General features: G+C 42.6%; 2 protein-coding genes and 1 pseudogene across 4 annotated transcripts; all 3 read left to right on the top strand.

Moving 5' to 3' along the window:
- Positions 1–4,550: 4,550 nt before the first annotated feature.
- Positions 4,551–9,726, top strand: LOC133889525 (uncharacterized; annotated as a pseudogene).
- Positions 9,727–11,480: 1,754 nt separating this feature from the next.
- On the top strand, positions 11,481–14,855 carry LOC133888801 (uncharacterized). 3 transcript variants are annotated; one of them, XM_062329167.1, is made up of 6 exons: positions 11,481–11,694; positions 11,934–12,035; positions 12,885–13,035; positions 13,167–13,213; positions 13,998–14,126; positions 14,340–14,523. In XM_062329167.1, exons 1-6 carry the CDS (start codon positions 11,599–11,601, stop codon positions 14,388–14,390), a joined length of 576 nt encoding a protein of 191 aa, XP_062185151.1. In that variant the 5' UTR covers positions 11,481–11,598; the 3' UTR covers positions 14,391–14,523. The 3 variants fall into 3 exon arrangements, with proteins under 3 accessions (XP_062185151.1, XP_062185149.1, XP_062185150.1); XM_062329165.1 differs by having other exon boundaries at positions 11,482–11,694; positions 14,335–14,855; XM_062329166.1 differs by lacking the exon at positions 13,998–14,126 and having other exon boundaries at positions 11,488–11,694; positions 14,335–14,855.
- A 1,485-nt stretch (positions 14,856–16,340) lies between these two features.
- LOC133888891 (uncharacterized) lies at positions 16,341–17,233 on the top strand. Its single transcript, XM_062329278.1, has one exon. The coding sequence runs from the start codon at positions 16,409–16,411 to the stop codon at positions 16,988–16,990; it is 582 nt and encodes a 193-aa protein (XP_062185262.1). The 5' UTR covers positions 16,341–16,408; the 3' UTR covers positions 16,991–17,233.
- The last annotated feature ends 1,373 nt before the right edge of the window (positions 17,234–18,606 follow it).

Here is an 18,606-nt window from a genome sequence, read left to right as displayed (position 1 = left end):
GGGCTTTTTTCGCCTGGAGGTGGCGGGTTAGCATGCTACGAGGTCCATTACGGGAAGTTGTTTGAATTTTGAGTTTACAAACAAACCAACACGAAAATCCACGTCGTGGCATAGGTTGATGGCCACCGCGTGGGTGGTGGAAAACCGCACAACGCCTACAGCTTCCTAGGGCTAATTGGTTACCCGTATAGAAGGATTCTGACTTAACTTATAATCTTAAGCAGAAACGTGTTTGGTTGCCTCGTATACACTGTTTCAATATGGTTCGATGGATACAAATATATGTCTGCAACCTGGCCTAGCGGATGCAGGTTCTTGCATTGGCTCGTGCAGACGAGCTCATTTATCAGTGTCACAAGTTTATTTTAATGCAAGCAATTAATCATAATCTAAACTCTTACATCCGTTCATGCAACCTCAGATTCGGTCAATCAAACATAAACTCAACTAAACTTATCTAGACAGATATAACCAAACACTTTTCTTTTTAACAAATATGACCCCGTTTAACCTGCATGTAACAAGACCTACAACCAATCGCACTCCTACCTTCTTGTGTGGCCCACCTCCTTCATCCCTCCTTTTCTAAAATGCTGCCCAATGTTCATGTTACCCCCAAATCGGATGCACTCCATCATTGTTGCCTTCTCCACAGCTCGGCGGAGTCGTCCCTGGCAAACCAGTATGACGAGCCTCTATCTCTATAAATCAAAATGTTCTAGACCTTACAATCAAATGTTCCAAGAATAGAAACCAAATGCTCCGAGATGCTAGAGCATGAAAGCGGTAGCAAAATTGAAGAGCAAGATTAGCAACGACGCGGCTAAGGACAAGGAAGAAGAAGGGAAAGGTGGACGAAGAGCATGGCAGCGTCGAGGGACAAGAAAATAGGCCAATACCTTCTCAGATCTTGGGGGAGGAGGGGAGAAGCTCAGCGCTAAACCAGTGGCCACACACCCCCTTGCTTCCTCATTAGCATGCGGATCCATGCGTAAGGTTCAACAGTGAGCCGGAGTGGCATGTGTCGAACACCCGTGGCTTGGGGGCGCTACGGATGGTGGACAAACGGCGATGAACAAGACCGCAACCCACAAATGACACAACAACAGGAGGGGAGGGGTCCAAAAAAATCCATCCAATTACGGCCCAGCAGCAGTTCAGTTCAGTTCAATGCCCCCTCCCGAGTCCTGACCGCTCCCGTATCAGGATCGCTTGACTTCACACGGAGAAAAGTCACTCCGCTGTAAGCCGTTAGATCGTGTATGGATGGACGAGAATTAATGGTACATTATCCAGTAAGTAGTTTTTGCTCCTTGCCTTGCTATTTGTCACTTCACTCGTGCTCCGAGCGGTGACCTCACTCCATCGTAAACTGTTAGATTGTGAATGAATAGAAGACATTTAATAGTACATTATCCAATAAACAGTCCTCACTCCTTGCCTCGCCAGTATCCATTTCACTTGCGCTCCCCCAGTGAGACGCCTGCTCCTCTCCCCCAATCGGCGACATTTCCAGCAACCTGGTTGTTTCCCACACACTTCCTGCCCACCTCCCACCCTCCGCCACTAATTGCACGCAAATAGTAGTTAGAATCAAAAGCAAATTCTATAAGATCATGTCCTATGAAAATCCCCTCCCGTCCCGAGAACTCATTCCGATCTGACCCCATGCGTGGCATCGACGGTGTCCGACAACGCATAGCCGATCCGCAGCTAGCCACCCGGTGAGTGAGCGTGCCTCCCGATCAGATCCTTTGACCGTTCCGCGAGTTTTTTCTCCCCTTCTCTCTCCCCATTTGCCTGTGACTCTATGGGTGGGTTTTGTAGGTTCTGTGTTCGAGCTCTCGGTTGGTGTACCAGCGACGTGGGTTGCCGCATCCGAGCTCGCACCCCACGGTCAGGGTTGCTGCAGTTGCAGGGTGTCTTAGCCGGTGGTGGGATTTAGTGGTTACTTTGGGTTTTTTTTTTGATCAAGTGGTTCCGAATTCTGATCTCGGGCACGAAATTGGTTTGACCTGACGTGAATGCGGTGCAATTAGTCGTTAGGCTTCGCTGGACTTGGTTTTAAATGACAGGGATTGATAGACACAATGTCGATGATAATTGGAATCAAGTGATGTGGTACATTCATGTTTCACAATCATAGTTCCGGTTAGATTGTCAATTTGTTGATGAATTGCAGTTTTCAAATTTGATTAGCGAAGTAGATACTCACGAACATTTTAGGATACCTGCTACAAACACTTCTATGGCAGTGCTATTATGGAATTGGTGATCTAGGTGAAGTGTCAACCATGAACCTTGTTGAATCTTCTAAACACGCTATTTTTATTGTAGTTTTTGACCCCTAATCTCCTTCCATAAGTACTTGGAGATATCAATGCCTTTAAGGGTTGCTATAGAGACATAGAGTGCATGTTTTGGATGATATATTCCATATACATAGTTTACAATGGTGATTTTAAACATGAACATTGAAATTTCCTCACTTAGATATATAGGTGGACTATTTTCTTAAATTATTTGAGAAACCAAGTTGAAATGTGCCCTGATTTATATGTGATGAGTGATTGATAAGTTTGTTGATGATTTGTTTTGTCGAGTTTTGGATTGTTTGAGTTTGATTTGAACATTTTGATTATGAACTAACAAGAGTTGAAGTTAGAGAAATATGTTTGCTTGTCTCATGGTGTGCAGGTGACAGATGCAACTTGGCGATCGACGGCGGGTGATCGGGGCTAAGCGGGTGCTTGGTGTCAAATGATCAAGGTGGTCGGAAAGAGTCAAGAGTGATCCTAGATGTATACGTGGAGGTCAAGCAAAGCATGAAACGGAGGATCAAGACGGTGTGTTGACAAAGTCAAGTGAAAATGATGCTGGTGCAAGTGACAAGACGACTTGAGGGATCGGGAGCGAGAGAGACTTGCTGACGATCAGGATCACAAGACAAAGTACATATGTCGATATCAGAGCGTTTGCTTAAGGTGTAAGCAAGCGGCGAGTCATGCTTTGAGAACCGTGCAGAGGGTTTCACGGTTTAGCCTTAAAACCGTGGCAGGCGTGGCACCATTGAGAAGCTTGCGTCGAGACGAAGCTAAGTCTTGAAGGCGCCGCGGCGTCCGATGAATAAAGAAGAAAATAGATCAAAATACCACCAGTGGTAGGTAGGAGTGTACTACAAGAGAAGTATTTTGAGAAAAAACTAGGAAACTTAGATGGTCAAATTTGCTAGACCTATCAATAGAGGGGTATAACTATAAGAGTTTAAACCAGCCACTTGAGCCTATTGTGCTACTCATTTGAGAGCTCAGTGCTAAGTTTTTAGAGGAGAGGAATGATGGGTGTTTAGAATATGTATTAGGTGAGAGTTTTGAGTGAAAACTCTTTATAATCCATCTAAAATAGAGCTGACCTCTTTAAGTAATGAAATTTATATTTTTGCATATGCTTAAATTCTTCTGCTTCTAGTTTCCCTCTATTGGTTCTCTTGCAAGTTTGCAAGTTTTTGGTTTTTTGTTATGATTTTCGTTTTGGTTTTTTAAACTGAATTTTTAGCACCTTGTGAAGTCATTCTTCTTGTTGCTAGAGATTAAAAAATCACATACTAGTGTATACTCATGGGTTTTGAACTCCCTTACATGTAGATCATCGACTTGAAGAATTTCTTCAACTGGTGACCTTATTTTTTATTTTTAAATATTTCTTCTCAAGTTCCAAACTTTGTGTGGGGATGAGTTATTGATTGGTTTGCTATAAAACCTAGTGTTCGATTCCAACTATGAGACCCACCTTTGATTTGATCTTCAAGTTTGGTTTTTGAATTTTTTTGAGTTTCTGTTTTGTTCTAGCCGGATCTAGCTTTGTGTTTTCGCTGTGTTTCTGTGTTTTATGTTGCACTTTATTCTTGAGGTGCGTTGGGTGATAAAGTAGGAGAAAATAATCTATTTCGAAAGAAATTTGTTGAGGCGTCTATTCACCCCCTCTAATCTTTATTCTCGGTTCTACATTATTAATATTTATTAGTCAATCAAGAGCCAGATTATGTTCAGGTGGGTGCTTTTTCCCTCTGTTGAATCCCTAAAAAAACATCAGCCAGATTTTTTGCAAGCAGATGAGACAGGCAGTAGTATCTTGGGTCATTTGTGTTATTGGGCTGAATGGCCTAACATGATCCAATTTGTACAACATCAGATCTAATTAAGATTTTTGGTTCGAAGTTTGTATATGAGGTGGATTCCTTTTCTATTTTCAGAAGTTGTTGCTCTCTGGTGGATTTGTAGTTATATCGGCTGTATTGGAATGGCCATTATCGAACTTATGGTCTAGATGTGTTATGATGATTGTATTCTGTAAGTATGTTTCTAAGTAATTTGAGCCACTACTGCTGTTATGCAAGGCCATGGATGCTATAATTTGTATATTGACAAACTTTATGTTAGCTTCTTTTTCTTGCACATTTTTGCACCATTTAGATGTGGCGACGCCATAACTCAATTTTGCCCCATTTCAGGGTTCTATTATACCTTGATAAAAGGAATAAGTGAGCAAGAATGGCCTTGAGGGCTATCATCAGGAGGAGGAAGTACATTCTGCGGCATACCAATGCGCCTATTTTATTACCTTCATCCACTAGTACAATTGGGCAAGGAGAATTTGGATGTGAGCCTGAGCAGAGATCTGTATATTTGTTTTTGGAGAAAAAATCAGCAGATTATAATCATACTAAGGCGCAGTATACTTTAAGTAAGGGAGATCTTTATGGCCCCAGTAGTGGTTTCACATGGCGTCCACTTTGTGGGGTTTCTCTGCCCACTTATGATTCTGGAGCACAGAATTTTGAATTCACCTTGGGAGTCAGGTGTTTCTGGCAGTCAGTCCGCACCACGCCAAACACAACTGGGCAGTCTGAAGTTAATATCATGGGCAAGCAGAGTGAGGATGAGAAGCACAAGCAACAAAAAAGGAGGCATCCCCAGAAGAATGTGATCAGGCAGTGGAAGGATTAAGCACTGCAAAACCAAAAGCAAAAGCAAAAGCTAAGCTGGTGCAGGAAGTGCAAAAGACTGACCAATCAATCATACAGAAATTCTGGGCTAGGCTTCTGGGTATTGGCCCTGCTCTGTGACTTATTGCTTCAATGAGCAGGTCTCAGTTCCCCTCTTCAAATTGACTACTATATTGTTTTTTTTTTGATGGATAGTTTTTATCTGCACTCTTTGAAGTTTGACATATATTAGTTTTTTTGGGTTTAAGAGCTGATTGGGCTGCAAAGTTGAAGCATTGGAAGGATGAATTTGTTTCTACGCTGCAGCATTATTGGTTGGACACTAAGCTACTATGGGCAGATGTGAGAATTTCATCCAGACTGTTGGTGAAACTTGCTGGTGGAAAGAACCTTACAAGAAGAGAGAGGCAACAGCTCACACGTACAACAGCAGATATGTTCAAGCTAGTACCTTTTGCTGTGTTTATTATCGTCCCGTTCATGGAACTCTTGCTGCCAGTGTTCCTCAAGTTGTTCCCAAACATGTTGCCATCTACTTTCCAGGACAAGATGAAAGAAGAGGTATTGACCCAGATCACTTAAGTTGTCTTGTCAACATAATTACTTAATGCAAACATGGTTCAGGACTGCATTTAATATTGCTATGTACAGGAGGCATTAAAAAGAAAACTGAAGGCAAGGATGGAATATGCAAAATTTCTACAAGACACTGCAAAAGAAATGGCAAAGGAAGTTCAAACATCACGTAGTGAAGAAATGAAACAGACTGCTGAAGATCTGGATGAGTTCTTGAATAAGGTATTAGCTTCGTACATGCTCGGCTTGTACTTTCAAGTTTAAAACACATAGCACTAAGTGCTTTAGTTTTTACCTATTTGTGATGTACTTAAACTTGCTACTAGATAAGGAAAGGTGGTCATGCCTCCAATGAAGAAATTTTGAGCTTTGCAAAGCTATTTAATGACGAGCTGACTTTGGATAACACGAGCAGACTTTGGATAACACGAGCAGGTTGGCTCTTCATTGAATATATGCATAATCCTTAGTTATACCAGATGCCTGATCAACTTTTCTCTGCAGACCACGGCTGGTGAATATGTGCAAATACATGGGGATCCAACCTTTTGGCACAGACCACTACTTGAGATTCATGCTTCGAAAGAAATTACAAGAGCATGTCTTACAATTACCTCGACATGTAGATGTCAGGAAAGGGAAAATATGCGATGGAGGATGTGAATGTACAAATATTTAGGTCATCTTGAGAGTAAATCCGATTAAAATTTAAGCATGCTTTTCTACTGGGCATAGTTACTACTTATGTGGGCCTCTTGTATTAAGATCTACTACAGACATTTGATTGTTGCACAAACCCCAAATCTCTTCCAAGTTTCAGTACAGCTTATCATTCAGTATATCTGTAGTGCACCTATGTTTATCAGTTTATATCTATGTTTGCAGCATTAAGAATGATGATAAGATGATTCAAGCTGAGGGTGAGCCTGAGTTGGATTCCGACACCCACGTTTGTACTGAAGTAACACCGGGTTTGCTTGCTTTGACATTGTTGAAGAAATGCACATAAATTTGAAGTAGGTCATGGTCTTAAATAAAAATAATAATGGCTGATTGTTTTTGGTGCCTTGGTGGTTCAATAGATGTTCATGTATTCCCACTTTAATAGTTTAGTTTATTAATTGCCTTGAATACCGAGAGTTAAGTCCCTATGATGTTTCACATGTATTTTACATAAGAGTTCTTGTCCAATTCACCCATTGAGATGCATCTTGTGGCCATATCTTGTAAGTTTTGTTGCTATAACTAACTGCTACTGTCACACGAGGGGAGGTAAAATGGTGTAGCATTATCTATACAACTTGCATGATCTCCTGTTTCCCCTGTACATATTTGGGTTTGCAACTGTAGATCCACAAGCTCCGCAAATTAGACCTGCAACCACTGGTTGATAAAATTGATGATTTGCTTTCGGGCTGGAAGGCAAGTTTGATGAATACAGCAGGTAGGGCTGTCCTGGTTCGCGCCGTGCTCACAGTCATGCCCATATATACTATCATGGCATAGGAGGTGCCGAAGTGGGTGCTCAAGGCTATCGACAAATGGCGAAAAGAGTTCCTCTGGAAAGGAAGGCAACGTGTGCATGGCGGGCATTGTTGTCGCGGGTTTGCAGACCTTTGGAGCTTGGGGGTCTCGGCATTCATAATCTCGAGTTGCTTGGATGGTCTCTTCGGATGAGATAGATGTGGTTGCAAAAAACACAACCAGATCGACCATGGAAGTCGTTTGCCATCACACCCCATTCCAACGTTAGTGCTCTCTTTGCAGTGTCTGTGAGTACCTGCAGATTTGGGACTTGCTGCATGATATAACACTGGTTGACGATCGCCCTGATGAGCATCTCTGAAAGCCTTTGACCTCGGGCAAGTATTCGACCCGGTCGGCTTATCGCCAATTCTTTGTAGGCGCCATCGGGTTCGAACCCTATAGGAGGGAAGTCCTGGGCACCACCGCGAGCCAAATTCTTCATCTGGCTGGCCACGATTAATCGTTGTTGGACGGCGGCGGACATTCTCTGTACATTCTTTAGCTGAAGAATCAGCATAGTTATGCAACTTTTCTGATCCCCACTATGTGATAATTCAATGTGTTGTCAACAATAAATTGTTACTGATGCTTTTGCATACCAAATACTACTCAGGAAGAGGAGAAAAGGCAAGAGAAAGAAGAGAAGGCAAAACTCGAGGAGCCAAAGGCTATTGAAGACGTTTTGGCTCTGAAAGAAATGACTGAGCCTACTGCTAGGGAGGAAGAGGAACTAAAGAAAGCAAAAAAACACGATAAGGAGGAGGAACTTTGTAATATCAGTCAAGCATTGGCTGTGCTTGCATCTGCTTCTGTATGATTGAAGTCGCCTTTTTTGTTATCACATAGTTGTAGGAAAAGAAAAACTTGCATTAACATTCAACTGAACTTTCTCCTATCTTGCAGTCCGTCACTAAGGAGCGCCAAGAGTTTTTAAGCCTTGTCAACAAGGAGGTATGATGAAGTTGGACTGAATATTTATTCCCTGTTTGTTTGCAAATATTAATATTGGATCCCACTCCTGTGGAATACAGATAGAACTGTATAACACCATTCTTAAAAAGGAGGGTACAGAGGGTGAAGAAGAAGCCAGGAAGGCATACAGGGCTGCTAGGGAGGAATCAGACCATGCTGCAGAGGCAGCTGCGGGAGAAAAGGTCTCTTCAGCATTGATAGATAGGGTAAGGAATTCTTTTCTTTAACTAAAGCTCTACAAGTTGATCTATCTCTGCTAAATTTCTACTAGGAAGTATCCTTTATTTTCAAGAGAAATATTATTAATAAATGTAAATAGGTATATCCATATATGAGAAAATCTTGAAAGTATAGGAACTGTTGGCTTGCGTGCAGAATTCTATCAGATTGATAGAAATTGTCATCAGGTAGTTGTGATCTCCACTTATTAGCCTATGAATTGTAGTAGACTTTTCAGATAGGTAGTAATTTGCCACCAGAGAGATGTAATCAATCACCTCCAATTATGCCTTTCAGCACCATAAAATGTATGTCAACTTCTCAAATGAAATCATTGCTGATGTAATTAGAGTGAGGCAATGAACACTAATGGACTTCTTTCTAGCAGCAAGTAGTTGCTGCATATTACTTCCTAAACAGGTAGAAAAGAAGTAGACATCGCTATGCTGCTTTAGATAATATGTGTTATGTACTAGTGAGTGCTGATTACTTTGTCAATTTATTTGTTTGCATGTATATGCTGAAAATATACTTGTTCTGATGTTATACTTCGAAACTTTTATGCTAGTTGAGCAGTGAGGCTATTTGTTGACGATTTTCTTTTTGCTGCATTTCAGGTCGATGCTATGCTTCAAAAGTTAGAAAATGAGATTGATGATGTCGATGCACAAATTGGCAATCGCTGGCAGCTGCTGGATAGGTAAGCTCGTTGCACATTTTGAATCACTTAGCAATAGCATGCTTTGTTGCTGGTGAACTTTTTGGTTTTATTTCTTGAATCACGATTTTTTTAATGAAAAATAAAAATGGCACCAAAAGGTACTAAAATTCAATGAGAGGAATAGAAACAAGCTGAGGGAGGGAGCTGATGATAATATTGCAGTTTGCCCTCCTTGATGCACACACCTAGGTTAGAATTTGATTTAGATAGTCAAGATCGAGTGAAAATTGCAAATTGGCAATCATATTATGCCCTACATAACTAGCAGCAACTCGATTAAATTTCATGCTTGTACTCATAAATTGCCCATCTTATAATGTGTTCCACTAACCAAGAGACTGCACCACATGCGCACAAATTGATCTCCCTTGATCATTAATATGTTGATTTCTTTGCAGGGATCGTGATGGCAAAGTGACTCCTGAAGAGGTGGCAGCAGCAGCAAATTATCTCAAAGACACCATAGGAACGGAAGGTGTCCAAGAGCTTATCAACAATCTTTCTAAAGACGATGGTTCTTGCACTCAACTCTCCTGTCTATTGAATTGATGAAAAGTATACAGCGTATGTTTGTTACTGCTATATCGCTAAGCCTTCTTTTTTACGCCTAGCAGAAGGGAAGATCCTTGTGGAAGACATTGTGAAGCTGGAATCACAAACAGAGGAAAACAATGATTGGGATAGCAAACACATTCTTGGCTGTTAAAACTTGGCGGCCCATTCATTTTTTGAGGGAACCTCCCGCGTGACCCAGTTTGCTCATGGCAGTTTCATGCGTAAATCAAAGGCAGGACGGCCATTCTTTTTGTTCCGACTGGCTGCTGCGGAGAAAATTGTATCCAGTAGCATAGCTTGCTGTTAAGACATTACATTCATACAGTCTGTCCCGGTGCTGCCGATCATTAGGTGAAGCAATTCCTCAGGTGAATGGCAACTGAAATTTCAAACGGTTGGCAAGGAAATGGAAATAAGTTAACTGGGACAGCACAATCTTTCATCTATAATCTGAATAAAAGTATAGGTTTTAAATAATCATCTGCCTTATCTTCATGCTACTTGGATGAGAATGAGTTACATTCGCTGTTTCAGTTATAAATTTGCATGTTAATGGTGATGGATATGCACATACGGTGGAATGAGGACGAAAACGCTCGAGTTGGTGAGTGCTTTTCGTACTTGAGAAAGTAGATCACCTGTCCAAGAGGCAGCTGATACTTTTTTACGGCATGTTTAATACTTTTTTTACGGCATATTTCTTGTACCTCCACCTTCAACCTCCAGCTATGTTCAAACGCCTTTTCATCCCAAGCCCTGATGATTGGCTCTTGAGAGGTTAAAGTTCGATAAAACGGGACCTGGAAGCTGCTCGATGTGACTACAAGAGATCATGTTTCACAGCCTTGGAATGGAAGAACCATCGGCATTTCCTTAAACCATCTCCAGCAGGTTCGGTATCGGTGCTACAGTGCGCTACAGTACCGCGGAGAGAGAAAACAAACCAGCAAATCTGTGGACTACTGTAGCACTCGTAACACTATAGCGGTACTGTAGCAACAGTGCTAAAAGAGACTGCCAATGGGCCGAGGGGGGAAACGATGTCTGTTACTGCAGCAGTACTGTTTATAGAGGCTGAGTAAAAGAGTAGTAGAAAGTAGAAAATAGAGTAGCTGTTGGAGATGAAAAAAATAAGAGATGCTGTAATAGTGATAGGGAATACTGTAATAGTATTTTAGAGGATGAAAATTTAAGATAGCTGCTGGAGATGACCTTAGTAGACTTTTTAAGCCGTTGTTAGTAACAAATAGTATGAATCGGAACATGAATAAATTATTGATTACTGGTCCCATATAAGAAACCAAAGTAGAAAGGTTAATTTGTTCGAAACAATAATTTGTTTTTCATAGAAGAGTATAATTTGTTTTCTTAAAAAAAAATATAATCTCTACTATATAAAACACTAGGTTATACATCATATCTTTTCTTACTCTCTTATTGTCTAATAAAAATCTCTAAACTTTAAATAATTTATCCACTCTTGCTACCTACTCTCATCCTCTAATCTTCCCATCTCATTACTACTACAGATATGAGACACATCTTACTAATAAAAATAAATAAAAAAATTATAAGTGAAAATAACAGATAATTTTCTCGTGCCTTTTCATATCTAATTTAAAATTAAATTAAGACAATGCTCCAACATATCAATTCGACAGCACTATAATACATCTTAAATTTGTACTTAATATTACCGTTGGCACACCGACACTTACTTTGTTTTGAAGCCGCGCTAGTTGACAGCAGCCGTGCAGTAGCATAGAGGCTGCAGTTGTAGCAACATCATTGCAGACCGTCAGATCGCAGCATCGGCGGCTCGGATTAAACCACGAGCTCAGAAAAGGATAATCTCCTTTCCTCCAGCCGTCCAGCGTGACTCTCCCAGTCTCGCTCTCCATATCACCATCGAGTCGTAACTCACGGCAGGGCAGACGCGCAGTAGCGGACCAGAGAGAAAGGGATCTCCACTCCGCGGCTCCTCCCCTTCCGATTGCAATCTGGGCTCCGCGGCGAGGGAGAGATGGGGAAGAACCAGGCGTACAAGGCGATGCAGCGGTCGCGGCTGGGGTCGTCGTCCGGCGCGCCCGGCGCCACGGACGCCCCCGAAGACGGCATGGTCGGTCCCCTTCCTCCCCTGTCTTCCCCTACCCTCGCAGATCTCTGGTTCCCATCGCCCTTCCGAGTCCCAGACTCGCAATCCACCTTTGCCTGATGATTTTCGCCGATCTGGTTAGGGGGAATCTGACTCGCTGTTAACATTAAGAGATGGATTAATTAGTTGATTGGTAGGCCGTGGAGTGAATACTGAAGAGTAAGTAGTTCTTGAGGGATTTTGGCTAACGAGGGCCGTCGCAGACGGACGGTTCATTTCATTCTCCAGAGTGGCATGCGGCGCGCCTGGCCAGCCTCAGCAAGACGCACACCGTCACCTGGGAGGAGTTCAAGAAGAAGCAGAAGGTACGATGGCACACCCACACCGCTTATTCTGCAGTAGCTCTGCTGGATTTGTCGCTTGCTTACATGTTTTAGACCATGCTTGCTTTCTTGTACTCCAATAGTTAGTGTTTCGACATGCTCCTGCAGTACTAAATCAGCTTTGTCTTTTTGGTGACCCTAATCCGCTCGTGTTTCTGTTTCTGTTTCACCGATTACATGTGAAGCGTGTTTCTGTTTTTGATGTGCGGGTATTCATCTTAAGTCGTGATCTGCTGTATAACAGTTAAGCTTGAAAATGTTTATCGCCTTGCTAGTTCATATAGTGAATTAGTAATAGATGAAATCAATGGTGGTATTTTCGGAGATTTAGCAACCTGGGGTTTGCACTAGCAGTCTAGCGCAAGCTCGTTCCAGTACCATCCACTCTTTTTGGTTACCAGACCTTCGAGTTATTCCAGCTGTGGTTTACTGTTAGACACAGTTGTTCAAAGTAGATAAGTTGGAGCAACTCTCAACTGTTCTCTACCATATGATTCTTGCATGCTATTTTACTTGATTTTGATGTCTAAAATCGGCTTGATAATTGGTACAACATTTCTAGTCTATTGTCATTCTCAGCCATAATGTCTATATAGACTAAACCTTATAGTAATTCCACACACACCAATCTAGGTCTTTTAAACATTGGTCAGGTTGTCTGATTTATTTGCAACAGATTCATGGTTTTCTATTTTACTTATCGGTGTTAGATTGAAGCAGATTGCCTGTGTTAATGGTGCTCACATTTTTGCTTACTTCAAGACTGCTTTGTAATTTCAACTATTTTTATCAATACCTTTTGTTATTCATAATACTCTTGTTCCCTAATAGGAGGAGGAGCTGAAAAGGGGTGAGGTGGAAGCTGACAAAGATAAGATGATGAGAGAGTATAGAGCTCAACTGGATGCTGAAAGGGCTCAGAAGCTAGGGCTTGGAAGAAATCATTCAAGGTCAAAGTCAAAATCATCATCTTCCAAGAGAGGTAAATGGGCAACTGCGACCTTCGAGATGATGCTTCCAACAGTTAGACTTTAGTGATTCCATTTGCTCTCCCGTATCTTAAATCTATTCCATATGTCAAATGAATATCCTGACGAAGAACTTTGAAAACAGATAGGAAGGATAAGGATGCAAAGAAAAGAAGTAAAAAGAGGAGAAAGGTATTCTCTAAACTTCTGCCTTATCGTGGAGATCATTATTGGGATTTCTCCTATTACAAATAGGAAAAAAATCTATTTTACAACCTTGAACAATTCTCAGAGTCTTAAAAAAAATCAACCTTGAACTACAAAACTAGACATTCGACACCCTCAAACTAATAAAACCGTCCATTTTACCCCCTTGAGACCAAAACTACCTCAGTCTCACTAATGTGGCATCTGCACGGTGTTCGTTTTTGAAACATGGGCAGCCTAGTCAACAGGTTTGAAAAGAATAGAAGGGCACAGGCCCACTTGTCAGACTCTCTCCTCTTCTTTCTCCCTCTCCCTTCCTCCCCATCCCCTTCCTACAGCAGTGTGAAACAGTTCTTGTCCAGTATGGGGCTGGCCAGCCCTGGCGTCAAGAACCTGCTCAATTTGGTGTCTTGCCTCCACCTACTACAGAGCATCCAGGATGGCACACTGGGAGCCATGCTCTCATAGTCATCCAGCACACGAGCCGCCGAATCTGTGAGCTCATCCTTGACTTTGATTGGTCATGGCTGTGTCCGTCTTCATAGCTGGCCATCTCCTTGATGATATTGTCTGCTTTGAGGAGCAGAGGGCAGTCCAACACAACTATGACCAGTGATCTTGAACATGATGCAGATCCAGTCGTTGCCTCGTTGGCCCAAAAAACGATGCATCTCTTGTCATTCTGATGGAGATTTACAGAGATGACAACTAGGTAGATGTCCACAACAATCCAGAGGTATGGAGGGTTAATAGTGGCAATTGCTGGCAGTGGCGGGATTGGTTGGATGCTGCTATGGCGGATGGCACGGGGATGGTGGGGACAAGGTATTCAACCAGATCCAATTTGGTGGTCCTCTTGGTTGCATCGAGTGGCAAGGGGAGAACAAGCACACATATGGTCAGCTTTTTTCACAAAACATGTGTCAACATAGTTTTCCATGATCAACATTGTGTGTATGCATATAATTTTTTGGAAGTGCACTTCTCGAAACCGGTTCAGCTACACCCACGCTTAGTCAAAACTTTCTGTACTACTTAAAATGAGTTTCACGAGTACATTTGCTTACTATGTTTGTCCAGTGTTCTCACATTTACATTGATAACAGTGCAGAAGTTCATCAGATTCAAGTTCGAGCTCATCATCAGAATCATCAAGCAGTGATGATGAGGGCAGCGGTTCAAGGAAGTCAAGGTCACGGTCTAGATCGAAGAGAACAAAGAAGGAAAAGAAGCACCGGTCAAGGTCCAAGCACACCGGCAGTGATAGTGAGGAGGAAGGAGGTCCAGTTCGTCTCTCTAAATTCTTTGGGAAGTAAAGAATTAGATACTGTATCCGAGATGCTTTCGACCAATTAGCTTGTACTCATGGGATCTCTTTCCATTTTAAACTATACATCGCCAGCATTCGATTCAGATTACTGCCTGAAGATTGAGGAACCAGTTACCGTGATGTTGTCTGGATAGAATGCTTAACGGTTGAGGGTTCGGTTAAATTGTCTGGCACTGCACCTTGTAAGAAATGTCCATGTCATTGTTAAATTGTTGTACCTGATATTGGGAGGATGTGGTGCCAGTATTTAAAACATTGAGAATTCGTACTGCTATGTTTATCTTCAGACTTCAAATGTTATGTGTCTTCAAACTTGAAATGGCCTTTCGATGGTTTTGTTATGCACTTATGCTGCTCTGTGGAGGTGGGGGGCAATCAGCACCCACCTAACCCTTTCTATTCAACTTTGGCTTCGTTATAGTTCTTTTTAAAAAAACTTTGACTTCGTTATTGAACCAGGAATTTGCTCTCCTAATTGCAAGCTCGTTTCGTATGTGTGGTTATAAAACAAGGGAAAAAACTTTATTTTACTCATATGAAGCTTTTCAGTTGTCTAGAACTCTAGATAACATCATAACAGCCTAAAATTTTCTCTGACTTGATCCAGGGAACGACAGAACTTACATTCCTAGCTAGAGGCTGCACGAGTGTGGTCGGCGTATATGGCAGCGAAAATCGTTTTGTTGAAGACATTAGCGAATAATATGATCGATAGAAATACGCTTGCTTAATTGACAACAGTGTCTTCCTAGTAGTTTTATTGAATTCTTATATTGCTTTGTCATCAACAGCCGTCTGGGTGGTGTAGTTGGTTATCACGTTAGTCCCCAGCTGGAACCTGGTCTCAGGCACTTCGGTTGACCTTTTATTTTTTTTGTTGTGGTTGTGTTGTTATTTTTTTCTTCAACCTCAACACTACAAACTATATCATCTAAATTCACACTACACTCAACACATGCACACATTTACACATTTTTAGACTTACAACCTATACACATGTCTTACTGAGAAAATTCATAAAACCTCCGCCACTATAAGCGACAGACACATCATACTCTCGTTGTGATCTATAGGCGCTTGATGCTCTTCGAAAGAACCCATCTTCCTTTTTTATTCCGCTTATCTTTGTTCTTCACAATCAAGGTCTAGCATAATAACTTGAGTGGGCTTCTAGGTGGGCCTGCTTGTATAATTGATGGTACAAAGTACAAGCTCAGTCTTATAGACCACTTTTTCTGGTTCGCATATCAACAAACGTATTACATCCAGCTCGTATGAATATTCGTTCAGACCACTAAAATTTAAAGTGATACAAATTTAGATGTTATTTCCTTCTTAATATAAAGTTACCTAGTTCATTTTAGATTGGTCTAGTTTTAAAAGACATATTACACTCACTCTTAAGAAAAAAACACATTAGACGTTCTTTTCTTAACAGTTTTTTTTATTAGAAATCTTTTCTGAGAGTTGCGACAAAAGCACGAAGCCACGATAGAAAATCATTATGTCGAGTCCACGCCTCCGGAGCAAGATGCCAGTAGCAAGCAACGGGCAGATGCTCGCGTAGCACCCAGCCTGGCCGCGCCGCCTCCAACGGCCGGCCCGGCCGCTCCCTCTCTTGGCAAACTAGCCGTTGCGTTCCCTCCGTCTCCGTCTCCTCCCTGCCCTCTTCAAACGGTCGGATCGAATCCCCCGGCCCATTTAAACCTCCACCGCCGCCGCCTTCCCACCTCACTCCACTCCACTCCTCACTCAAAGCCCACAAGCTCCACCCCCCCCCCCCCTCTCTCTCTACCTCCCTCCCTCCCCGCGCACAGCCTCGCCTCGCGTCGTCCCACCCGGGCTCGGACATGGGCGGCCTATCGGTGATCGCGCCTCCCGCGGGCGACATGGCGTCCGCCCCGCACCGCCGCGCGCGCCGGGCGTTCCTCGTCTCCAACTACCTCATCCTCGGCGCCGCGTCGGGCTGCGGCTTCCTCACGCTCTCACTCCGCCTGGTGCCCTCCGTCGACGGCTTCCTCCTCATCCTCCTCCACGCGCTCACTGTCGCCGCCGCCGTGGCCGGGTGCGCCGTCATCGCGGCGCCGGAGGCCCCGCGCGGCCGCTGCTACACGTACCACATGGCCGCTACCGTCGTGGTCTCCATCCTCCAGGGCGCCGCCGCGGTGCTCGCGTTCTCGCGCACCTCCGAGTTCCTCGCCGACGGGCTCAAGTCGTACGTCCACGAGGAGGACGGCGCCGTCATCCTCCGCATGGTCGGCGGGCTCGGCGTCGCCATCTTCTGCCTCGAGTGGGTGGCGCTCGCGCTCGCCTTCGTGCTGCGGTACTACGCCTACGTCGACAGGGAGTGCGGCGGCAACCCGCTGCGGCGCAGCGCCAAGGTCGGCGGCGAGGACGGCGCCGGCACCTGGCCCTGGCCGTTCCAGGTGTGATCCACCGCACCGAGATGATGTTTCGTTTAGCTGCGAAATGAATGAATGGTTGTCGACGGAAGCAAGAACTGAACTGTGAGTTCTTGGAAGAAAAATCAGTGTTCTACTGAGAGAATTATATGTCGAGATGGGATGTGACATTATTATTTCTTTATTGGTTTGTGGTGTGCTCTGTAATACAACATGGTTATGTTGTAATGCGCCTTAATATTATGTGAAATTACATTTCAGATTTTCAGTCAATCAATCCCCTTTTTTGGATTTCGATAAGATTTACACAACATGTCACATTTTGAGAGGGAGCTGAGCCGAGTTGATTTCCTTGGGCTCCCTCTCAAGCCGGTGAACTGGGTTCGATCCCCAGCCTTGGCACTGGAAAGCCCCTTTGTAGCCTCCTCAGCTGAAAAAAAAAAGTCACATTTTGATTCTGAACTTGAGGAGACCTTAGCAAAGACGGATGGGGATGTTCTAATCTGATTCTACTTTGTAGTCTGAACTCTGGCATGGAATGTAAGTGATCTAGAAGAACTCAACAGGGTTCTGAATTCTATCTCTCCTGATTGCCGGCAGGCCAGTCGCATATTCGCAGTACGGATCCGATTTGGGTGGGAGAAGAACCGATCAGCACATTAACTCTTTCTGGATCGTTACGGCGAGTTTGTCATAAGACTTTTTCGACTTTTGCAGTACATCCGCGGTGTGTTCCGCTTCAACATCCGCGGTGAACTTGCCTCGTTTCCGCTTCAACATCCGCGGTGTGTTCTAAACTGCTCCCGAATTTAGCACGACAGAAAGCTGAGTTGGCAAACCTTTCAGTGAAGAAAACACAAACACAACAGTTGCTTCTTGAGCCAACTCTGTGACACATCAGGTGACAATAAATGGGCTAAACCACTGAGCTGTCAAAATTAACAGGTTGACAGATGACAATGCCCAAACTCCATGTATCTGGCCTGCAGGCAACGATGTGTCAGGATGAACGATTGGGGGCGGGGTGACGAGAGATAAATTTGAATCGATTCTGTAAACTATTAAATGGATGCTCGTAAAAAAACATAGTTTTCTTTTAATATTAGCTAATATATTCTTTATTTTTAAAAATAAAATACAGATCTTGCGATGACTCTATGTTACATGATCAACTTAAAGCGCATTTTTACTTATTCATATATAAATCCACTCACAGTAATAAATATACGATCTTTTTTATAATAAATAATGATATCTATCAATTTAATATCTCGATGTTGCTTTTTCTAGTTCGATATTGGTCTACCATAGAAGTTACTAAAAAATATCTATAAATGAAAATAACTAGAGATCGGGTCAATAAAGAGTAGAGCAATGCAACATAAATCATAACCATTAAAGAAAAATGCTTTAAAATTGATAAAGTTTGGCAAGAAAAAATTGTTTTGTTACATGCATTCACAATAACCATATGTAGTAAATTATATTTTGACATCTAATATCTAAAATATATTTAAAAAATACATAATACTCAAAATATATATAGTAGATAAAATGAGTTTGCATACCGATTAGCTCTTTAATTATTTAGTTTTTATATACTACTAATTATATATTGTGGAACTACATAAGTATAAGGGACCTAC

Source organism: Phragmites australis, chromosome 13 (genome assembly GCF_958298935.1).
Source record: "Phragmites australis chromosome 13, lpPhrAust1.1, whole genome shotgun sequence".
Taxonomy (NCBI): Eukaryota; Viridiplantae; Streptophyta; class Magnoliopsida; order Poales; family Poaceae; genus Phragmites; species Phragmites australis.
Note: the sequence above shows the minus strand (reverse complement) of the source record. Positions and strands in the feature narration are given on the sequence as shown.